Genomic DNA, 17777 nt, shown 5'->3' with positions numbered 1-17777 from the left:
GGCCGCGCAGTTACATTCAAGCCTTATATCACCAAGTGCAATGCAAAGTGTCGGATGCAGTGGTGTAAAGCACACCACCACTGGACTATAGAGCAGTGGAGGCATGGTCTCTGGAGTGGTGAATCACACTTCTCTGTCTGGCAATCCGATGGACATGTCTGGGTTTGGTGGTTGCCAGGAGAATGGTACTTGCCTGACTGCATTGTGTCAAGTGTAAAGTTTGATGGAGGGGGGATTATAGTGTGGGGTTGGGCTTGGCATCTTAGTTCCAGTGAGGGGGGAACTCTTAAGGTGTCAACATACCAAGACATTTTGGACATTTTCATGCTCCCAACTTTGTGGGAACAGTTCGGGATGGCCCCTTCCTGTTCCAACATGACTGCGCACCAGTGCACAAAGCAAGGTCCATAAAGACATGGATGAGTGAGTTTGGGGTGGAGAAACACAGAGCACAGAGTCCTGACCTCAACCCAATAGGACACCTTTGGGATAAATTAGAACGGAGAATGTGATCCAGGCCTTCTCGTCTGACATCAGTGCCTGACCTCACAAATGCACTTCTGGAAGAATGGTCAAACCTTCCCATAGGCAAACTCCTAAACCTTGTGGACAGCCTTCCCAGAAGAGTTGAAGCTGTTAGAGCCACAAAGGGTGGGCCAACTCAATATTGAACCCTATGGATTAAGACCGAGTTGCTATTAAAGTTCATGTGCGTGTAAAGGCAGGCGTCCCAATACTTTTGGCAAAATAGTGTATGTTAATATTCATTTGTACCAACAAGATTTCACGTCATTTCATTATACAGGTAATTATCTAGCTGGTCCTTGCTGGGCATTACAGACAGTCTTTATTTAGACACTTGTTAGACCCACGTGCACAGGTATGTTTACACATAACCCATTGAATACATATTTTGTGTTTTAAAAAGTAGTCAGTACACCCAGCAATTCTTTTACCTGCATTTGTGGTTGTCTGGCCATAGATGTATTTCTACATACTTGGTGGACATACCCTACTTTTTCAAAGGTTGTGGTTGGAAGTATATGGAAATCTATGTACTCTTTTTCCACAACCTGGTATTATGAACCAATCTGAATCACTACTGAATAGAAACCCCCTTGGTATTTCAAAGTACCAATTTAAACTCATGACTAACAGTTGTGACACAAACAATTGTTAATGCATGGCTCTCAATGTGCCTATATATGTCAGAGATTAAATCCAAAGTACTATAGACATTACTTAAAGAGAAAATAACAGCTGAACTGCAAGGCTCTATGCCCAAGTTCCATTAGGTGTGGGAACCATGTGTTAATCACTATTTACCTGGTGACTTTTGATTGCTGTCGTCCTGAACTTTGTTTTGTGCTACTAATGGTTATTCCTATACATACAGGAACAGCTGAATTTCTCCTTGACCAAATCCTCCTCCCCCCTTGTTTTTTTCTACATACTCTACCTAATCCCTTCTCTATCCTCTCTACATTCTTCTTTCTTCTCCCTCTATAACCTTTTCTCCCCAAGTCTCTCTTTTCTGTTAACTTTTGGTTTTCTCTTTCACTACAGTTGTGCCTCACAAACTAATATTATTGTTTGTTCATCTGTGTATCATTAGACAATCATGTGATTATATTGTCCAATTGTCTTTTTGCAATACTTGACTATGCAACCTTTGCATGGTCTCCTATTTGAAGATTTTCTAATATAAGGCTGAGCAAAAAGAAAGCTGACAATTCAGCTGATCTGTACATGATTATTTCTCCTATGAGAAAATAACTTTCTGGTTTTGGAGCCATTAAGAAGTTTTTCCATTCTGAAAAGAAATAAAATATAAAAGCCACTTCAAATGATCCCCATGGATCAAAAATACAGGATGAGAAAGGCAGAAAAATATTAACTTGATAACCAAGTAATTTTGGTCTAGAAAACGTAATACAATTTGATTAGCATGACCAACTCTGTATCTCATCTTACAGCACGTTATATTATTAACCCCCATGTTTTTGATCCAGAAAGAAATCAGGCATACGGTAAACTTCTTCAGTTTATGGCTAAAAGCCTTATCTTTGTAAGAACAGCCCCTTCTAAACTGTATAAAAAGTACCCTTCTATCCGGATTTATGGAAACCTGGATTTCAGTCTTCTTGGCAACACAGGACCAACTTTCATTCTAAAGACAATAATGGCCAGAAAAAAAATTCCCTGTGTGGATTAGAACTGCAACCAATAATTACATCCAAAGCTGTACAGGCATATCTAAATGGAAAGTTTAGTGGAGGAATTTGTGTGAAACAGAAAAAAAAGAAACAGATCAAACATTGTTCAGTTTATTTTGCAGTGGATTTGTAGACTATGGAAAAGAAGACTTAAAAATGAAAAAGTTTCACTTAGGTATGATATAATTTTCCAGTTTTGCTTCTAATTATGTCATTTGTTTAATGGTTTTGGATTTCATGGATTTATGATAGACCAATGATCATATGATTTAGGAAAAATCCTGGGGAGTTTTTTTTTCATTGCAGGATCTTCTTAGCAGGCATATGAGCGCCAAGCACTTGGGCCTTTGACTTCGAGGAGGCCAGATAAAGGAAAGTTTTTTAATTTTTGTTTTTGTTTTCTTTTTATGAGAGTGTCATATCAAAGCTGCTAGAAGTCACAAATATATCTGGAAAGAAAACTTGAAAAACTGGTTTGCCAGAGGATGAGATTTGAGCTACTTTTTGGTTTTCTTTGGTTATACTGCCACAGCTGATATGTTGGGTGATACTATAGCATATGTGAATAAGTACAAGTCCTCAGAATTTAAGAAAAACTGGATGTGCTAGTGCAAATAATCAGAAGCTTCCTTTGATATTTTTCCCCCCTTTACCAACAAAATGAGAGCTGGAATTAAGATGGCATGCTTGATTTCTAAGTAACCTGCAGCATCAGAATGTTTCTTTTAGATGAAAGCATAAAGTAATCAAGAAGCCAGTCTAAGGTTCATATTACCTGGAGCACTGGAGGCATTGGCTAGGGAAGCTGCCCAAAGTGTCGGACTAGTTGCCGCAGAACTGGGGCTGTGCAGCGGGCTGACAGTACTATTGAGGGCATTCAGCAGAGTATTCTGTGCTGTTGTGGAATTCACTGACAGAGCATTTGGGCCCAAAAGACCTGTGGGGGAATGTACACAGCTTTAAATGCAAGGACACAACCTTTTAATTGTACAGTAACAATTCTCATAAAATGCAGTGAAGAATGACACCAATGATCCAACAATAAATGCTATATTTGTACTGTATAGTTTCAGTTTCAAGGCCTTCATATATTCTTCTTTGGACCTGCAAGGGGTCACAAGCTATTCTATATGACACTGTGGAACATTAAAGCTTTCACAGCCCAATTGATTAACACCCATCCCTTTGAGAGCAAGCAGCCAACACTCCACTGACAATTAGGCTGGTTCCCAATCACATGGCTACTATGTCTGCTCTGATATAGTGAACACATGCAGGCTGAAGGTTTCATATAAAAATAAAATAAACCTTTAGCCTGCAAATAAATACTGCCACCACCAACCTGCCAGTGCAACTGTTATTATCAGTTGCACCATTAAAAAGAAATCAAATCATGTTGTACGTACAAATGCCCCCACTGGCTATGCCTGGTCCTCAAAGCGCCCACCAGCGCATCTACACATATGCCATGAAAATGCCATGTACGCGCAAAGACAGGGAGGTTTTCCAGCTTCCCTATTAGTGGTCTTTGTACATGCGTGGCAAAGCCCACGCATGCACAGAAACTGGGTGCTCCGGCAAATGTACCGATGTGCCACAGGGCTCTCGCGGTTAGGCAAGACGAGCAGAAGTGCTTAAGTCGATAACAAAAAAATGTCCATTGCTAAGAGAGGGAATGGAGAGCAGGAAAGGGAGGACAATCTCAAAGTTAGGGTAAAGGTCCGTATTAGAAAAAATGAGGAAGGGTTGTAGCAGCGCAAACACTGCAAATTCCTGGGAAATGGTAGTATGAGGTGATGGTGGTATCAGTGGCCACTGCATGAAGAGCGCAGGACTCCGTGTGGCACTGAGGGCAAGGCTTCCAAACAAGCTGTAGCAACTTCTGTAGATGAGAAAAAGGAGAGAAGCGCCTCTAAGTGCAACAAGTCCTTTAATTCAAGTCCAAATGTAGAAACACTCACATGTGTGAAGTAATCATAAGCATAAAAACCGTGGTTAACAATAGTTAACGGTGGGGTGGTAACCCGGGTGAAGAGCCGTCATCTCTCTGCGATGTGGGGAGGTCAGCTCTCGGCTGGAACAGCGTGGTGGCTGGAGGGGAACAGCGGTGAGGCCGGCCGGCGTGCACGTCCTCCCTCAGAGCCGGATGGAACGCGCGCTGAAATGTAGCGGCAGTGTGGCCGTGATGACGTCAGATCACAGGGTGCACTGCAACGCGTTTCGGAGCATGCACTGGCCGTGGGAGGCGGAAGTGCACTCCTTTTTCAAGAAGCTTGAGGGAGGACGTGCACGCCGGCCGGCCTCACCGCTGTTCCCCTCCAGCCACCACGCTGTTCCAGCCGAGAGCTGACCTCCCCACATCGCAGAGAGATGACGGCTCTTCACCCGGGTTACCACCCCACCGTTAACTATTGTTAACCACGGTTTTTATGCTTATGATTACTTCACACATGTGAGTGTTTCTACATTTGGACTTGAATTAAAGGACTTGTTGCACTTAGAGGCGCTTCTCTCCTTTTTCTAAAGGTCCGTATTAACTGGTATATGCTGTCACTGTTAAATTTACCCTGAGCATCAAGGGATCAATGATCTCTGATCATAAAAATGGATACAAGGAAACTTTAACAGTCATTTTAATTTTTGTTGAACACATGAAAAATAGCCTTAACAATTTTACATTGCTGGGATTTAAAAAATTGTGTAGCAGATTCCTACATTTGGTTGCTGTGAAGAAATAGTTATTTGTTTTACCAGACTGATTGCATACATATTCTGAATGGGAGGGTCTAGTTCAATATTAATCATTTAGCCCTGAACATAACTTTTTTTTTTTTGTTAAGCACATAACTTGGTGTACTCCTGTAATCTGGAAGTACATAACTCACAGTGGTACAATACTCTATTGGAATTGATGTGCTCTGGCATAACTTACCTAAACCAGTAAGTCCCAAACCTGCTGTCAAGATATCCAGTCCATGGTAAGGCATTGGGCAAGATAAGGTAGACTGGCTTGTAATGGCCACACCACTGCTTTCAAGCCCAAGAAGGCATTTTCTGGCTTCATACATATTTAAGGCATTTCGTTCCACGCTTTTTACAATCACAGACTGCAAAACACAAATGGAAGAAAAAAAGTCCAGAACGATGGTGCGTAAATAAAATAAATATGCACTTCAAAGCATAGAATTATATCTGATGGTATATTAATGTGAGGTCTATATGCATTACTTAGCATTCAAAAATACTAAAAACTGTAAACAGCAAAGAGCACCTCAGGTATAATTGAGAGTCCAGCTAGTTTTTATTAATTAAACTGCAAGTGGCCAGTGCTACTCACAACAGCTGTCAGACTGACAACATGAAAAAGCCCTTAAAAGTGAAAAAACAAGTGCAAAGTCTGGTACAATTAACAACTCTTTGTTATCCTTATAAGCCCTAATGAGGGAGAAGCTGCAAAACCCCCAATATACAATGACTACTTGCAATTACCATTATGATCAATTAAAACTAACTGAATTTGCTGTGTTCTATGCGTGCTCATCAGTTTATACAGATCTACCTTCAACTACAACACCTACAGTATACACATGTACTGTATATACTAGGGTCAAGCATGCCAACAACCCTTTTCTACATCAATATGCAGAACTTTCTACAACAGGACTGTCCTTGATCTTTATTGTCATTCCCATGCCTGAAATAATTTACCACAATGTGCCTCAATTATCAGTAGGCCTAAAAAAAAAAAAAGCCTGTCATGAGAAATTTGGCAGGCACCAAAGTGGAGCTCTGCTTTTGAAAATGCATGTTGCCTGCCATGGTGCATGGTTGTTCTGAGTCAGTGAACAAATAAATATTTTTTGTAATGAAAGCCTCAATACAATTGGGAGTTCTTCAAGTATTACTTAGATCATTGCAGTGTGATACCATTCTGTTAGGTGCAAACAAGAGTTAAATGTTCACATATAATAAAATTACTAAAGTGCTTGTAATAAAGCATTGATATCCAAAACTACATCATACACTGTGGCTGGTTCAGAGTTAAGCTGGTGTATCTGAAAACACAATTCAGGAGGTTTACTAAAATTGGTGCACTCAGAATCTGGTGCAACTGTGCATGATAGCCAATCAGCTTCTAGCTTCAGCTTGTTCAATTTAGCTTTGGGAATAAAACCTGGAAGATGATTGGTTTCTATGCAGAACTACATCAGATTTTGCACTAGGTTAGCCTCACTGTGCAGTTCTGCAAGACTCATGCCACTTGCTAGGATCCGGTAACTGGATAGCTTTATTTAATAAGTATGTGAAATAGACTTTCAGACAGGATTTATTTGGAAACTTACTTTACTTGGCTGTTTTGGCTTTGGCTTGATGCTGATAAAGACATCTAGTTGTTCCATGAGTTGCGTAATGTATTGTGGTTCTACTTCAATTTCTTCCTTCATGTCAAACATCAGGACAAGTGGGAGACAACCCTGTGAGAAAAGTCCAAAGATGACACAATATGCCTCTACTCAATCTCTCAATGAGATGGAAATAATTAATAAACTACTTGAAAGCTTGAAATAAAATTTTAAAGAATGTAAATACAGAATGTGTTTTGATGTTTCGAACAAATTTTAATCAATGCTTATACCACTGGTAAAGAGGTCCTTGAATGAGGTTGAATGACTATGAAGTTGAATAGAAACCTGTATTTACAGAATATATAGGCTGACAATGCTGATCTCATTATGACAATACTCGTTGCTTGGCTTTCATGTTGATCTAATGACACAGATTCAGGGCAAGTCTGCAGATCAGGAGTTGTGACCTTTTTACTGACTTTTGTAGCTGCATGTTTGTTCCAAGTCAATAACCAGCCAGAACACCAGTGTTTTCAGAAAAGTGTAAGCAATGGCAGCATCCATATTGAATCTCCATAATGGTTTACTTTAAATGACATGGATATAATGCAAAAAATAAATGCAGCTGAAATCACCAAAGGTAACTTTGCTTTTTACACAATGTATTGCAATTTGTAAGACAGACAGAAGGACAGACAGACACACACACTAAACAGTAGGTTACGAGTGCCATCTAGTGGAACAGTATAAAATAACACAAAACTTACTCAAAATTTCAAGTCCATTGAGCTAGCTGAGCATAAATACCACACTAGAACCAAGGAAATAGATAATGGATTGCAAATTGCCAACATCATACTTTTCTTTTAGGCCTCATGTACATTGAGCTCAAACATGCATATTTTACAGAAAAAGAAGCATCACTTGAGTGTTGTTTAAGAGAGGAGTGTTCATGCCTGACACGGATAAACGCATTTAAACATGCCTAAGCATTATGCACGTTTAGCGCATTTTTTACAATTTCAATGGCCAGAATAAATTTAAATTCTGGCTAATGAAATAAGTGCCTGGCTAGGAGAAAAGTATTTAAAAAAAAAAAGCCCAAGTGTGCATGAAGCCTTAAAAGTAGCCGTGCACAAGAGCATATGGTTTTACAAAGACACACACACTTTTAAAAATCATAAATGGCTTGCAGAACACCCTATAACCATGTAAAAATACATACCATGAGATACTGTCTGGCAAGACAAACTGATTCAATGGTGCCTTGGAGGTAGACTGTAGACTTCTTTAAAGGGTTATTTGGGTCTGGGAAGTGGATCTGAGCACCTGTTCTCTGCATAATGTGCTTGATGTTGCTTCCATTGCGGCCCATCATGAAGAGGTGATGCTGAGCAGCAATATCCAGCTGTGTGCTAACAGGAATGGCATTTGCCAAACTACCAGCAAGATGTTCCAACAGCAGCGCTGTTCCTTCCTATGAAAAAGAGCATTAAAGAAGTTATAAGACCATCAATTAACAATTTATCCCAGAAATACTATACATAATAAAGTACCCGCTACTTTATACTCTCCATCAATAAACTTGAAAAAAGCCAAGGGGGCAACATTTCCAATATACTCCCATCACTTCTATGCACATATTAGCTTACCTGGTCTCTATGCTAATGTTATGGATGTCAAGACTGAAGGGCAAAGGGAATAAGTAAATACATAAGAGGGCATGTTATGTTTCGTGTTTTTTTACCTCAGTATATTTATTAGCCATATAACCCCAGCACAATCCATACTGAATACAGTAGTTTGTCTCTTTGTCTTCAATTCCCTCAGCTGCGGTTTTGAAAAGAAATGTGTATTTTACCCAGTTTTCCCAGAATCCACCCTAGTAATCTCACTTAGTTGTCCTCTAAAGCTGGCAAGACACTGATTGAAACTTAGCTGCTCCAGCAGGGACCAACAAATTTTGATCAATGTGTGGCCTCCCCTGCTTGATAGAGTTCAATTATTTATTTCACTTTGATCAAAGGGCTATGTTGGAAACTTTTCTGTCGATTAACAGCTGTAGCCGCTGTCAGAAGAAAGTAACCTGGAGGAGGAGAATCCTCCATTCACCTTGTCTGTGTGGATGGAGGATTCTATTTTTTTTTTTTAATTAATCCCATATGGCCAGCTTAAGGTCTTATATCATGTTCCTATTGGGTGTTTGATGTTATCAAGTTATCTACTCACTCTGACCATGTATATTTTTCTAACACTGTAAGGCTTCATGAACATGAGCCTACCCTGACTGCCAGCCACGGGAAACAGCAAATCTCTGCAAAAAAGCAGTACCGCGGTTTTGCATTTTCCAGCGGTCAAAACGTTCCCATCTTGAATGCGATTCTTCCCCGTTCAGGAGAGGGAAGTTTAATCTCATCAAAACATGGCAGCTCCTAAACTCTGCTAAAAGCCTATGTACACATAGGCATTTATGGAGTTGAGTTTAGGAGCTTTGGCAAAAAAATGCCAAAAGCTCCTAAACTTGAGATTAGCAGCTGCTTATGTACATGAAGCCTAAGAGCAACTAATCTCTGAAAATTTAGAAGTCTTCACAAGCAATTTGTTCATAAATTAAATTGTGGCTGGTATAAATAGTTCATTCTCAATGTTTGCTGATGATACAAAGCTAAGCATGGTAATAACATCCCAACAGGATATAGCAGCTTTACAAGAAGACCTTGATAAAATAGAGGGGTGGGGGCAACTGCATGGTAAATGAGGTTTAATACTGAAACTGCTAAGCATTGCAAAAGATAGCAGGACCAACCCCCAAAAATTCTTCAAATATATTAGTAAAAAGGTCCGGTCCGAGCACGTAGGCCCTTTACAAAATAATCTAGAGTGGGTGACTGGGGACAAAGAGAAGGCAAATTTATTGAATACCTTCTTCAGCTCTGTATATACAAAAGGAGCATGGGGGAGCTCTTGTACATAATGGGCATGGTATTGACACAGCTCCAGATGATCCACATTGGCTCACAACTGACATGATTCAAAAATATTTAGACAGAATAAAAGTGAATAAAGCACCTGGACCAGATGGCATACACCCACGGGTCCTTAAAGAATTGATTGTTTTTAACTTTTAGAGACTCTTTAATGACTGGCATAGTACCACTGGATTGGCGTAAGGCCAATGTGGTGCCAATATTTAAAAAGGTGTCAAATCTTTACCAAGTAATTATAGACCTGTTAGTTTAACTTCTATAGTTGGGAAGATACTGGAGAGTTTAATAAAACACCACATAGATGTGTTCTTGCAGGAAATAAATATTGTAAGCAATAGACAGCATGGATTCATGAAAGACAGAAGTTGCCAAACAAATCAGATTTTTTATGAGGAGGTGAGCAAAACCTTGGACAGAGGGGTGGTGGTGGACTTGGTATACTTGGATTTTGCAAAAGCATTTGACACAGTTCCCCACACACAGCTAAAGTGTAAGGTAAAGTCTACAGGCTTGGAAAAATCCGTATGTAAATGGTTAAAAAAAACTGAAAAAAAAATTGTATTCAAAGAGTAGTGGTTAATGATTCATACTCTGAATGGTCTAGGGTTGTCAGTGGTGTACCCCAAGGTTCAGTGTTGGGACCCTTACTTTTTAATATATTTATAAACAATATAGGGTCTGGGATTAAAAATCCCATTTTAGTCTTTGCAGATGACACCAAGCTGTGCAGGGAATAATGTCCTTACAGGATGTCTTCAACTTACAAGCCGACCTCAATGCACTCTTTAACTGGGCAACTATGTGGCAAATGAGGTTTAATATTGATAAATGTAAGGTTATGTACTTGGGGGTTAAGAATATGCATTCATCATACATACTAGGGGAAATACAACTGGGGGAATCAACGGTGGAGAAGAATCTAGGAGTTTTGGTAGATCACAAGCTCAATAATGGCATGCAATGCCAAGTTGCGGTTTCTAAAAGCGAGCAAAATCCTCTCTTGTATTGAAAGAGGTATAGACTCCAGAGAGAGAGAGAGAGAGAGAGAGAGAGAGCATTTTACCACTGAACAAATCATTAGTAAGACCTCATCTGGAATATGCAGTTCTGTTTTGGGCACCAATTCACAAAAAGAACATTGGGGAACTGGAGAAAGTACAGAGAAGGACAACCAAACTGATAAGAGGCATAGAGGAGCTCAGCTATGAGGAAAGATTAGAGGAACTGAATTTATTCTCTCTTGAGAAGAGGAGATTAAGTGGGGATATGATCAACATGTATAAATACATCAGTGGTTGATATAGTGAACTCGGTGTAGAGTTATTCACCCTGAGGTCATCACAGAGGACAAGGGGGCACTCTTTACATCTGGAGGAAAAGAAATTTAATCTCCAAATACGGAAAAGGTTTCTTCACAGTGAGAGCTGTGAAAATGTGGAATAGACTCCCTCAAGCGTTGGTTCTGGCCAGCTCAGTAGATTGCTTTAAAAAAAAGCCTGGATTCTTTCTTAGATACACAGAATATAACTGGATACTAACATTTATAGGTAAAGTTGATCCAGGGAATATCCGATCGCCTCTTGGGGGATCAGGAAGGATTTTTTTTCCCTGCAGGAGCAAATTGGATCATGCTTTGCTGGGTTTTTTGCCTTCCTCTGGATCAATTGTGGATATAGGATTATAACGGGTTTTTTTAATGGTTGAACTGGATGGACTTTTGTATTTTTCAACCAGACTAAACTATGTAAACTATGTAGGCAATGCACTTGGGGGTGGGGGTAAACATTTTTAATGCAAGTTGCTCACTAGGGGAGAATTTTTGGGGGAATCCAGGAGGGAAATGGATCTGGGGATCCTATTAGGTGACAGACTCAGCAATAGCATGCAATGCAAAAGTTGCAACCAGCAAGGCCAGCAGAATATTAGCATGCATTAAAAGGGTATCTACTCAAGAGACAAAACTATAATTCTACTATTTTACAGAAATGTGGTTCAGCCACATCTTAAATATGACATTGAGTTTTGGTCACTAGTCCTCAGGATGAATGTGCTGAAACTGGAGAGAGTTCAGAGAAGGGCAACAAATCAAATAAAGGGGCTGGAGGACCCCAGTTATGAGGAACAACTACAAACATGAAACATTCTCCCTGGAGAAGAGACACTTAAGAGGCGATATAATCGCAATATACAAATATCTAAATGGCTATTCTAACTATATAATCATGGGTCTCTTATGAAGATATGTGGCCACTCGTTTGAGTTGGATGAAAAATTATTTAACATTAAACTTTGTAAGGGTTTCTTCCTGTCAGAGAAGTAAGGATGTGGAACTCTGGTGTCCTCCTGGAAAGCCATGGAAGATACGGCTCTACCTATGAATAAAATACACCTATATGGTATTGCTGCGATCGTCAAGAGCTGGATAATTTATTTTGGTTGTTCTTTGGTGGTAGGTTATGGTAGTAACAAGAAACACACAGCTAAATAAAAAAAAAACGTTTTTATTTACTATTTTGGGCCAGTTTTCCTTTGATAGTAAAAAAAAAATAAAAAATCAGGAGCCAGCCATTACCATTTACCACCAAATGAAAACCCAATTTGACCTGAAAAAAGGCGGTATAATTCACCTAGATGTACAAAGTAGTTGTGATGATATGTACGGTTTTACTAACACATGTCAATGTTGCAAAATTGTGCTTAGGCATTTAGATTTGTTTTACCCTTAGGCGTGAAGGGGTTAAACCTGTTAGTTTGTTATTGGGGAAATTTATCTTATTTCCTATCCTGTAGATATTTCAAGAAGTGGAAATCGTTCAAAATTAGGGAAATCTCCTCTTAGATGGTTCTGCCAGTATATATACATATAGAGAGTTAAAAGAAGTTCACATAACAAAAAATTATTCGCTTTTGTTTTGCAGGTAAAATGTATTATTTTTTGTTTCAAGAGCATTGCACCTTGCCATTGCTGGTGCAATGCAGGTCTCCCCCTGACCTATCATATCTGCTTGCTTGTACATCCCATACGGACAAGCAGATACTTACTGACAGGAAAGCTCAATTAACTACCACGACGCTGTGGAACACCAAGGTAGTTCATTGAAAACTACAAGCTGCAAAGGCTGTCAGGACTTGTAGTTTTCCCATTCACAGATTCACACATTTTTTAAATTCTAACAGCTAGCAGGGAGGGGAAGATCTCCTGCTAGCTGTCACAATGGGGATCGGGGGGTGCAGGACTGGTCTGACCATAACATGTAACATGTTACGAAAGGTGAACCTATCCTTTAATCTCCCTAAGAGGGATCCAGATGGCAAAAGCGACCTTCTTTCCAAAAATAAGACAAAAAAAAAAAAAAAGCGTCTTGGCTTTTGACACACTTGAATAAATTGCCATGTTATCGATTAACCTGTTATTCAAACTATGATTATTATCTTAGCCTAAGTTGTGAACTGCTGACCTGAACTTTCTGGGAAAGAAAAACGAAAGAACACATAAAAAGGAAAAAAGAAAAAAAAACACCACATCAGAGAAGGGGTTTTCCAGCAGTAAACAATTCTTTAGAAAACAAAACCACAGAATGATTTAAAGTCTATGTAAATAAAAACACTAAAATCTCAAGTTTTAACATATTATAAATACAAAAATAATTTTCCTTTTTAAAAAAAGAAATCTTTTATTAAAATAATTCCTGATGATCTTGCAATAAAAGAATACATTCACATTTTGTAATATGTTACATCCATATTCAGAATGTAAAATGTTACTGTAGCACCAGCCCCCGCATCCCCCCACATGTAACCCCAACTGAGACTACAAGTAGCCATGCCTAGGCATGGTACAAGGTTGTCACCATCAGGAAACCCAAAATGAGAAATTAACATTATGGAAAGGCAAAAAGGATGAAAGATTTTGGAATACTTTGTCTCAAAAATAAAATCATGGTAATTGTTTATAATATGGAGTGCTCTATCAAACTAAATGTCAGTCAAGTAGGGTTTATGCCTACTTTAAAGACTATGCATATACTTTTATTAAAAAGTATCCTGTTCTCTTTGTATTGCTTCCTTTGTGTGAAATCCCTGGTGTTCCTGCAAGTCCCTCTCCTTTCCTATTAAAAACTGACCACACTAAACAGGAGAACACACCATGATCAGTTTTCTAGCTGTGCTGGGAACACAGCTTGTGCTCCTCCAATGATCAGACTTGTCCTGAAACCCCTTCCCCCTGCACAGCCTTTCACTGGGAAGATCAGTGAGCTGCTGTTTCTCCTGCTCTAGCTCTTATGCAGCTAAAAATAGAGGGTAGGTGATTACTTTTAAAAAAGGGGGAAAAAAGTATTGGGGTTTTTTTTACATCTATACAAATGGTTTTCTTTCATTTCTATCATAAACTGAAAGGGTTGTTTTACAAATAAAGTTTACATATACTTAAGCCTCTTGTCTACCATGGTATGTTTTTCAACAGCAGATTGGCCCTTTATTTAACCAGTTCTATTCATAAACAGCACTGAATAAACAGCTGTCAGGCAGCCGATCCATCCAGTAATAGCCGTGTACCAAGCTGTCATTAGATGGTCATCACAGCGATCACATGGTAATGTTTACAATGTTGATGCTTCCAACTCCACTTACAACAGGAGAAGACAGAAAGGCAGATCCATTAATTTTGTTTCAGTGACACAGGCATCATTTTTCTGGTAACTGTTTAATGCCACCTTCCTCTGTCTCTATGCGACCTCTATATTAACCCTTTTGCTTCCCTTATTCTGTGCATTAGAACATTACTCCTTCAAGGGGTATTACAGGCTGGTACTCAAGTGGTTAAGCCAGCCTTTCTCAACCTTTTCAATGCAGAGGAACCCTTGACATAACTTTCCGGTCTCAGGGAACCCCTGCTAAAAATGACTTTATCTACAATTCATGATACATTAGTGTGATAGTCAGAGGTAAGAATGCTCCTTACACTTGTGGTCATTGGGAAGAATTACCCCCTTACAGATAGCTAAAAAGATCAATGGTGTCAGTGAGAATTTACATGAGAGACAAAAACTGCTCATTGCTCAAGGGACCCCTTGCAACCTCTGGAGGAACCCTGATTGAGAAACCCTGGGTTAAGCTTTTCCTGTAAAAAACTTTTTTTTGGGTGGAATTATTACATGCTTGTTTTTAAAGCTACAGTACATTAAATATTTTGACAAGATATCTTATTAGTTGTTTACCGTTTTAGGTCTTATTTCAAGTAGTGAAATTTTTGCTGCATAAACATGACGGAATTTTGCTTAAAAATCATAAGCAGAACATTGCAAAAAACTAGAGGCAGCTCAACATATTCATACAAATGAAAACTTCACCATCTGTTACATTTTAGATAATTGCATAGCTAAAGGCTGGGTTGAACTACTGAGTAAACTAGACAGTTTATACAGTATCTGTGTTTTTACATTATCCAAAGAACATAACTGATGTTATGTATTTATTGGATGAGAAGGCATTAGAGCCTTTGTATTACTATGTTAGCCGGGAGAAAAGTATATAATCTAAAGTGAAAAATCACTGAAGACCTCCCAGTCTTTGCGATGAAGGGTGAATTTGAGCAGGGGGAAATGAGTGAAGGAATTTTGTTTAAGTATTGGGTTTGTGCAGAACTGGAATGTATACAAGGTGCATAGCTGAAAACAACCCCAGTCTGCATTTCACTAGCATCACACATATTCCCTACAGGAACATAACAAGGAAAACTAATGGTGACACATGGGGGAGCTTTTATAAGATTTTAGGGGCAGCAGTCATAACACTTTTTTCATAGTTTCCTACATATGGTGCATCAAAACCAGGTTTTCTGTTATTTTTCTAGTGCAGGTTATAAAACTCAAGTTAAGGTCTAATAGATGACCATGGGCACGCTCAGGTGGAATCCCAGGCTCTCACATCCGCATTTTTAACATTTATTATTTTTAAAAGTCCAAGAAAAACCTCTAGAACTGTATTTTCTTTAAGCAACTATCTGAGGTTAAGACTTTGAGTCAAGTATTAAGACAAGACGCAAATGTACATTTATACACTATGGTTTGAACTTCTAGTCTCTATGCACAAATTATACAGTTTAAAAAATAAAGCTGTCTCCCCTTTGAAAAAAGGCCAGAATACAGACAATATTTGCAACAGTATTTAATAGATTTCTTCCAATTTTCAAAGATGGAATAAATGTAGTCAGTGATAGTAGTCCATCATTCCATGTCAAAAAATTCCAAAAAGATCCAAAAACATGCTGCGGTATTATCCAAATGATGTCATAACAAATGTGGTCTCTCTTTTAAGCCTCTTTTTTGGCTCCATAAATTTTGATCCAGGGGATCACTGTGACGAGAGTGACTTTTGGGGGTGGGGGGACCCCTGTTGTTCCTCTTAAGTGTAACCCACCCTGTGCCTGTTAGGGGTACAGGGTGGTCTGTCCTGATATTGTGTATTGGTGTGGGGGTTGTTCATTGTTCACTGCCATGTGCTGCATCCCATTGTTCTATGCTTGCCAGCAAACTATTATGGGATGTATGTGTCCCTGTATTGTCTGCTGCTATCCCATTGTTCTATTGTGTGTCTTGGTTTGGTGGGGGGGGGGTGTCCTGCACCCCTTCCCCCTGATGGGACGGCCTGCTGTGTTTCCTGTTCCTGGTTGTATTTCCTCACCCTGTGTATATATCTTGTGTTTGTGTTAAAATAAAGCAGTTGACTTCCTGTCTTAAGAAGAGTCTGGTGCTGTCTATTTCCTGTTTGGTCAGCGGTGCTGTCCGGGGATTTGTGTTCGGACAGGGGAGCGGGAGTCTAACGGAAATACTCAAGTGCACTCTGTGTCCGGTTCTGTTACAATCACCTTTCTATCACTGTGTTGTAAAGGGCTCCAGGCCATGGCCTTTCAACATCTTTTAAGCCCTTTTGGTCTTAAAAGAACCAGATTTCTTATAGCATTGATTTGTTTACTGATCTGTACCTCCTCCTCTCAGCACCTTTGTAGGTCAGAATGCAGGCTCCATGAACTCTGTGACAAAGCAGTGCCAATTCATAGGGCATTGTGAATAAGTGCAACAAAATTCAAGGAAATAAATGTGTAAGGATCTTAAAATAAGAGTGGGGTCACACCAGGGCACTGAGGTTTGGGTTCACAGCGATTTATCTGCGTTTGACCACAGTGCACCAGTGGGAACACGCCATAAGTGTAAATGCTTCAAGATCCTTCAAATTAATAGTAGTAGGCTAGAGATAATTGACATTCAATGTGAATTTGAATATAAGGATTTTACATTTTGACCATAGATATCCTTTAAATACATTTTTCCAGGTTTATTAAGTAAAAAATAACATCTGAAACCGAGTTCTTTTATTTGTCTTTTATGTGTAGATGTGTTATAAAAAGGAAAAAAAAATATCAGGGAATGACAGATTTAAGACTATACCTCCACTTAATTTTTATAGCCTGCATTAGGAAAATTAATTTGGTTGTTATTGACAACTCATGCACTGTCCTTTCAGATATCAGCCTGAACATGTCTGTGAAATTTGCTTTCAAAACCACTGCACATTTTTTTTTTAAATGGCAATTCCCTATATCAGCATGGTAGGGTTACAATAAAAATCTGTCAAGAGGCACATTTTGAACTTTAGCAAGTCATTTGGGAAGGAATTTTCCAAACATTTTGAAAACAAATCTATATAAACGTTTTAGTGATTCAGCAGTTTAAAATGACAAGGCATTTAGCATCTTTTGTACACCAAGAGATTAATTTCACTAAAGACCACCTGGTGCCTGATCTACAATCTAAGCACTAGAGCTGGAATTTTGCAATACATCAATAAATTATAGAAAATGAATTCTTACTATACTTTTCTGAAATTCTTCTTTCGGGATGAGGTGTTTCACAGCTGGGTAAACAGAATTGTGATTGCAAATGGAAGCTTAAAGCAGACAGAGGGCCCGATTCACGGTACATCTACAGCATTAATATGTTTAAAAGACAATTAAAAGACAATTACCTTAACAGCACTGGTGTTATTCTGGGAGCCTCTCACAATAACAGTAGCACCATACACTCTGGACCTCTGCTTGAAAGAAACTGTTATGTTGTAGGTTTGGGAAATGTGCTGGATTGTGGGAGAGTTTGGATCTGGAATTGGCTGTAAAATACCAGCTATGGGCAACTCAAACATCAGAACCAAAGGCAGCAATTCCTGTAGGA

At 39.1% G+C, this 17777-nt stretch overlaps 1 protein-coding gene across 4 annotated transcripts in view; it reads right to left on the bottom strand.

Moving 5' to 3' along the window:
• Positions 1-17777, bottom strand: part of BICC1 (BicC family RNA binding protein 1) — a 333531-nt gene that overhangs the window by 38845 nt on the left and 276909 nt on the right. For all 4 annotated transcript variants that reach the window (XM_089683147.1, XM_089683149.1, XM_089683150.1 and 1 more), the window contains exons 7-11: positions 17575-17769; positions 7788-8039; positions 6560-6691; positions 5149-5323; positions 2992-3153 (exon numbers count right to left, since the gene is read on the bottom strand). In XM_089683147.1, the coding sequence (XP_089539273.1) occupies positions 2992-3153; positions 5149-5323; positions 6560-6691; positions 7788-8039; positions 17575-17769 (916 nt within the window). The remainder of the gene's footprint in view (positions 1-2991; positions 3154-5148; positions 5324-6559; positions 6692-7787; positions 8040-17574; positions 17770-17777) is intronic.

This window comes from Staurois parvus, unplaced genomic scaffold (assembly GCF_062004578.1).
Source record: "Staurois parvus isolate SC_StPar_1 unplaced genomic scaffold, SC_StPar_1.0 ptg000303l, whole genome shotgun sequence".
NCBI lineage: Eukaryota > Metazoa > Chordata > Amphibia > Anura > Ranidae > Staurois > Staurois parvus.
This window is presented reverse-complemented; position numbering and strand designations above follow the sequence as displayed.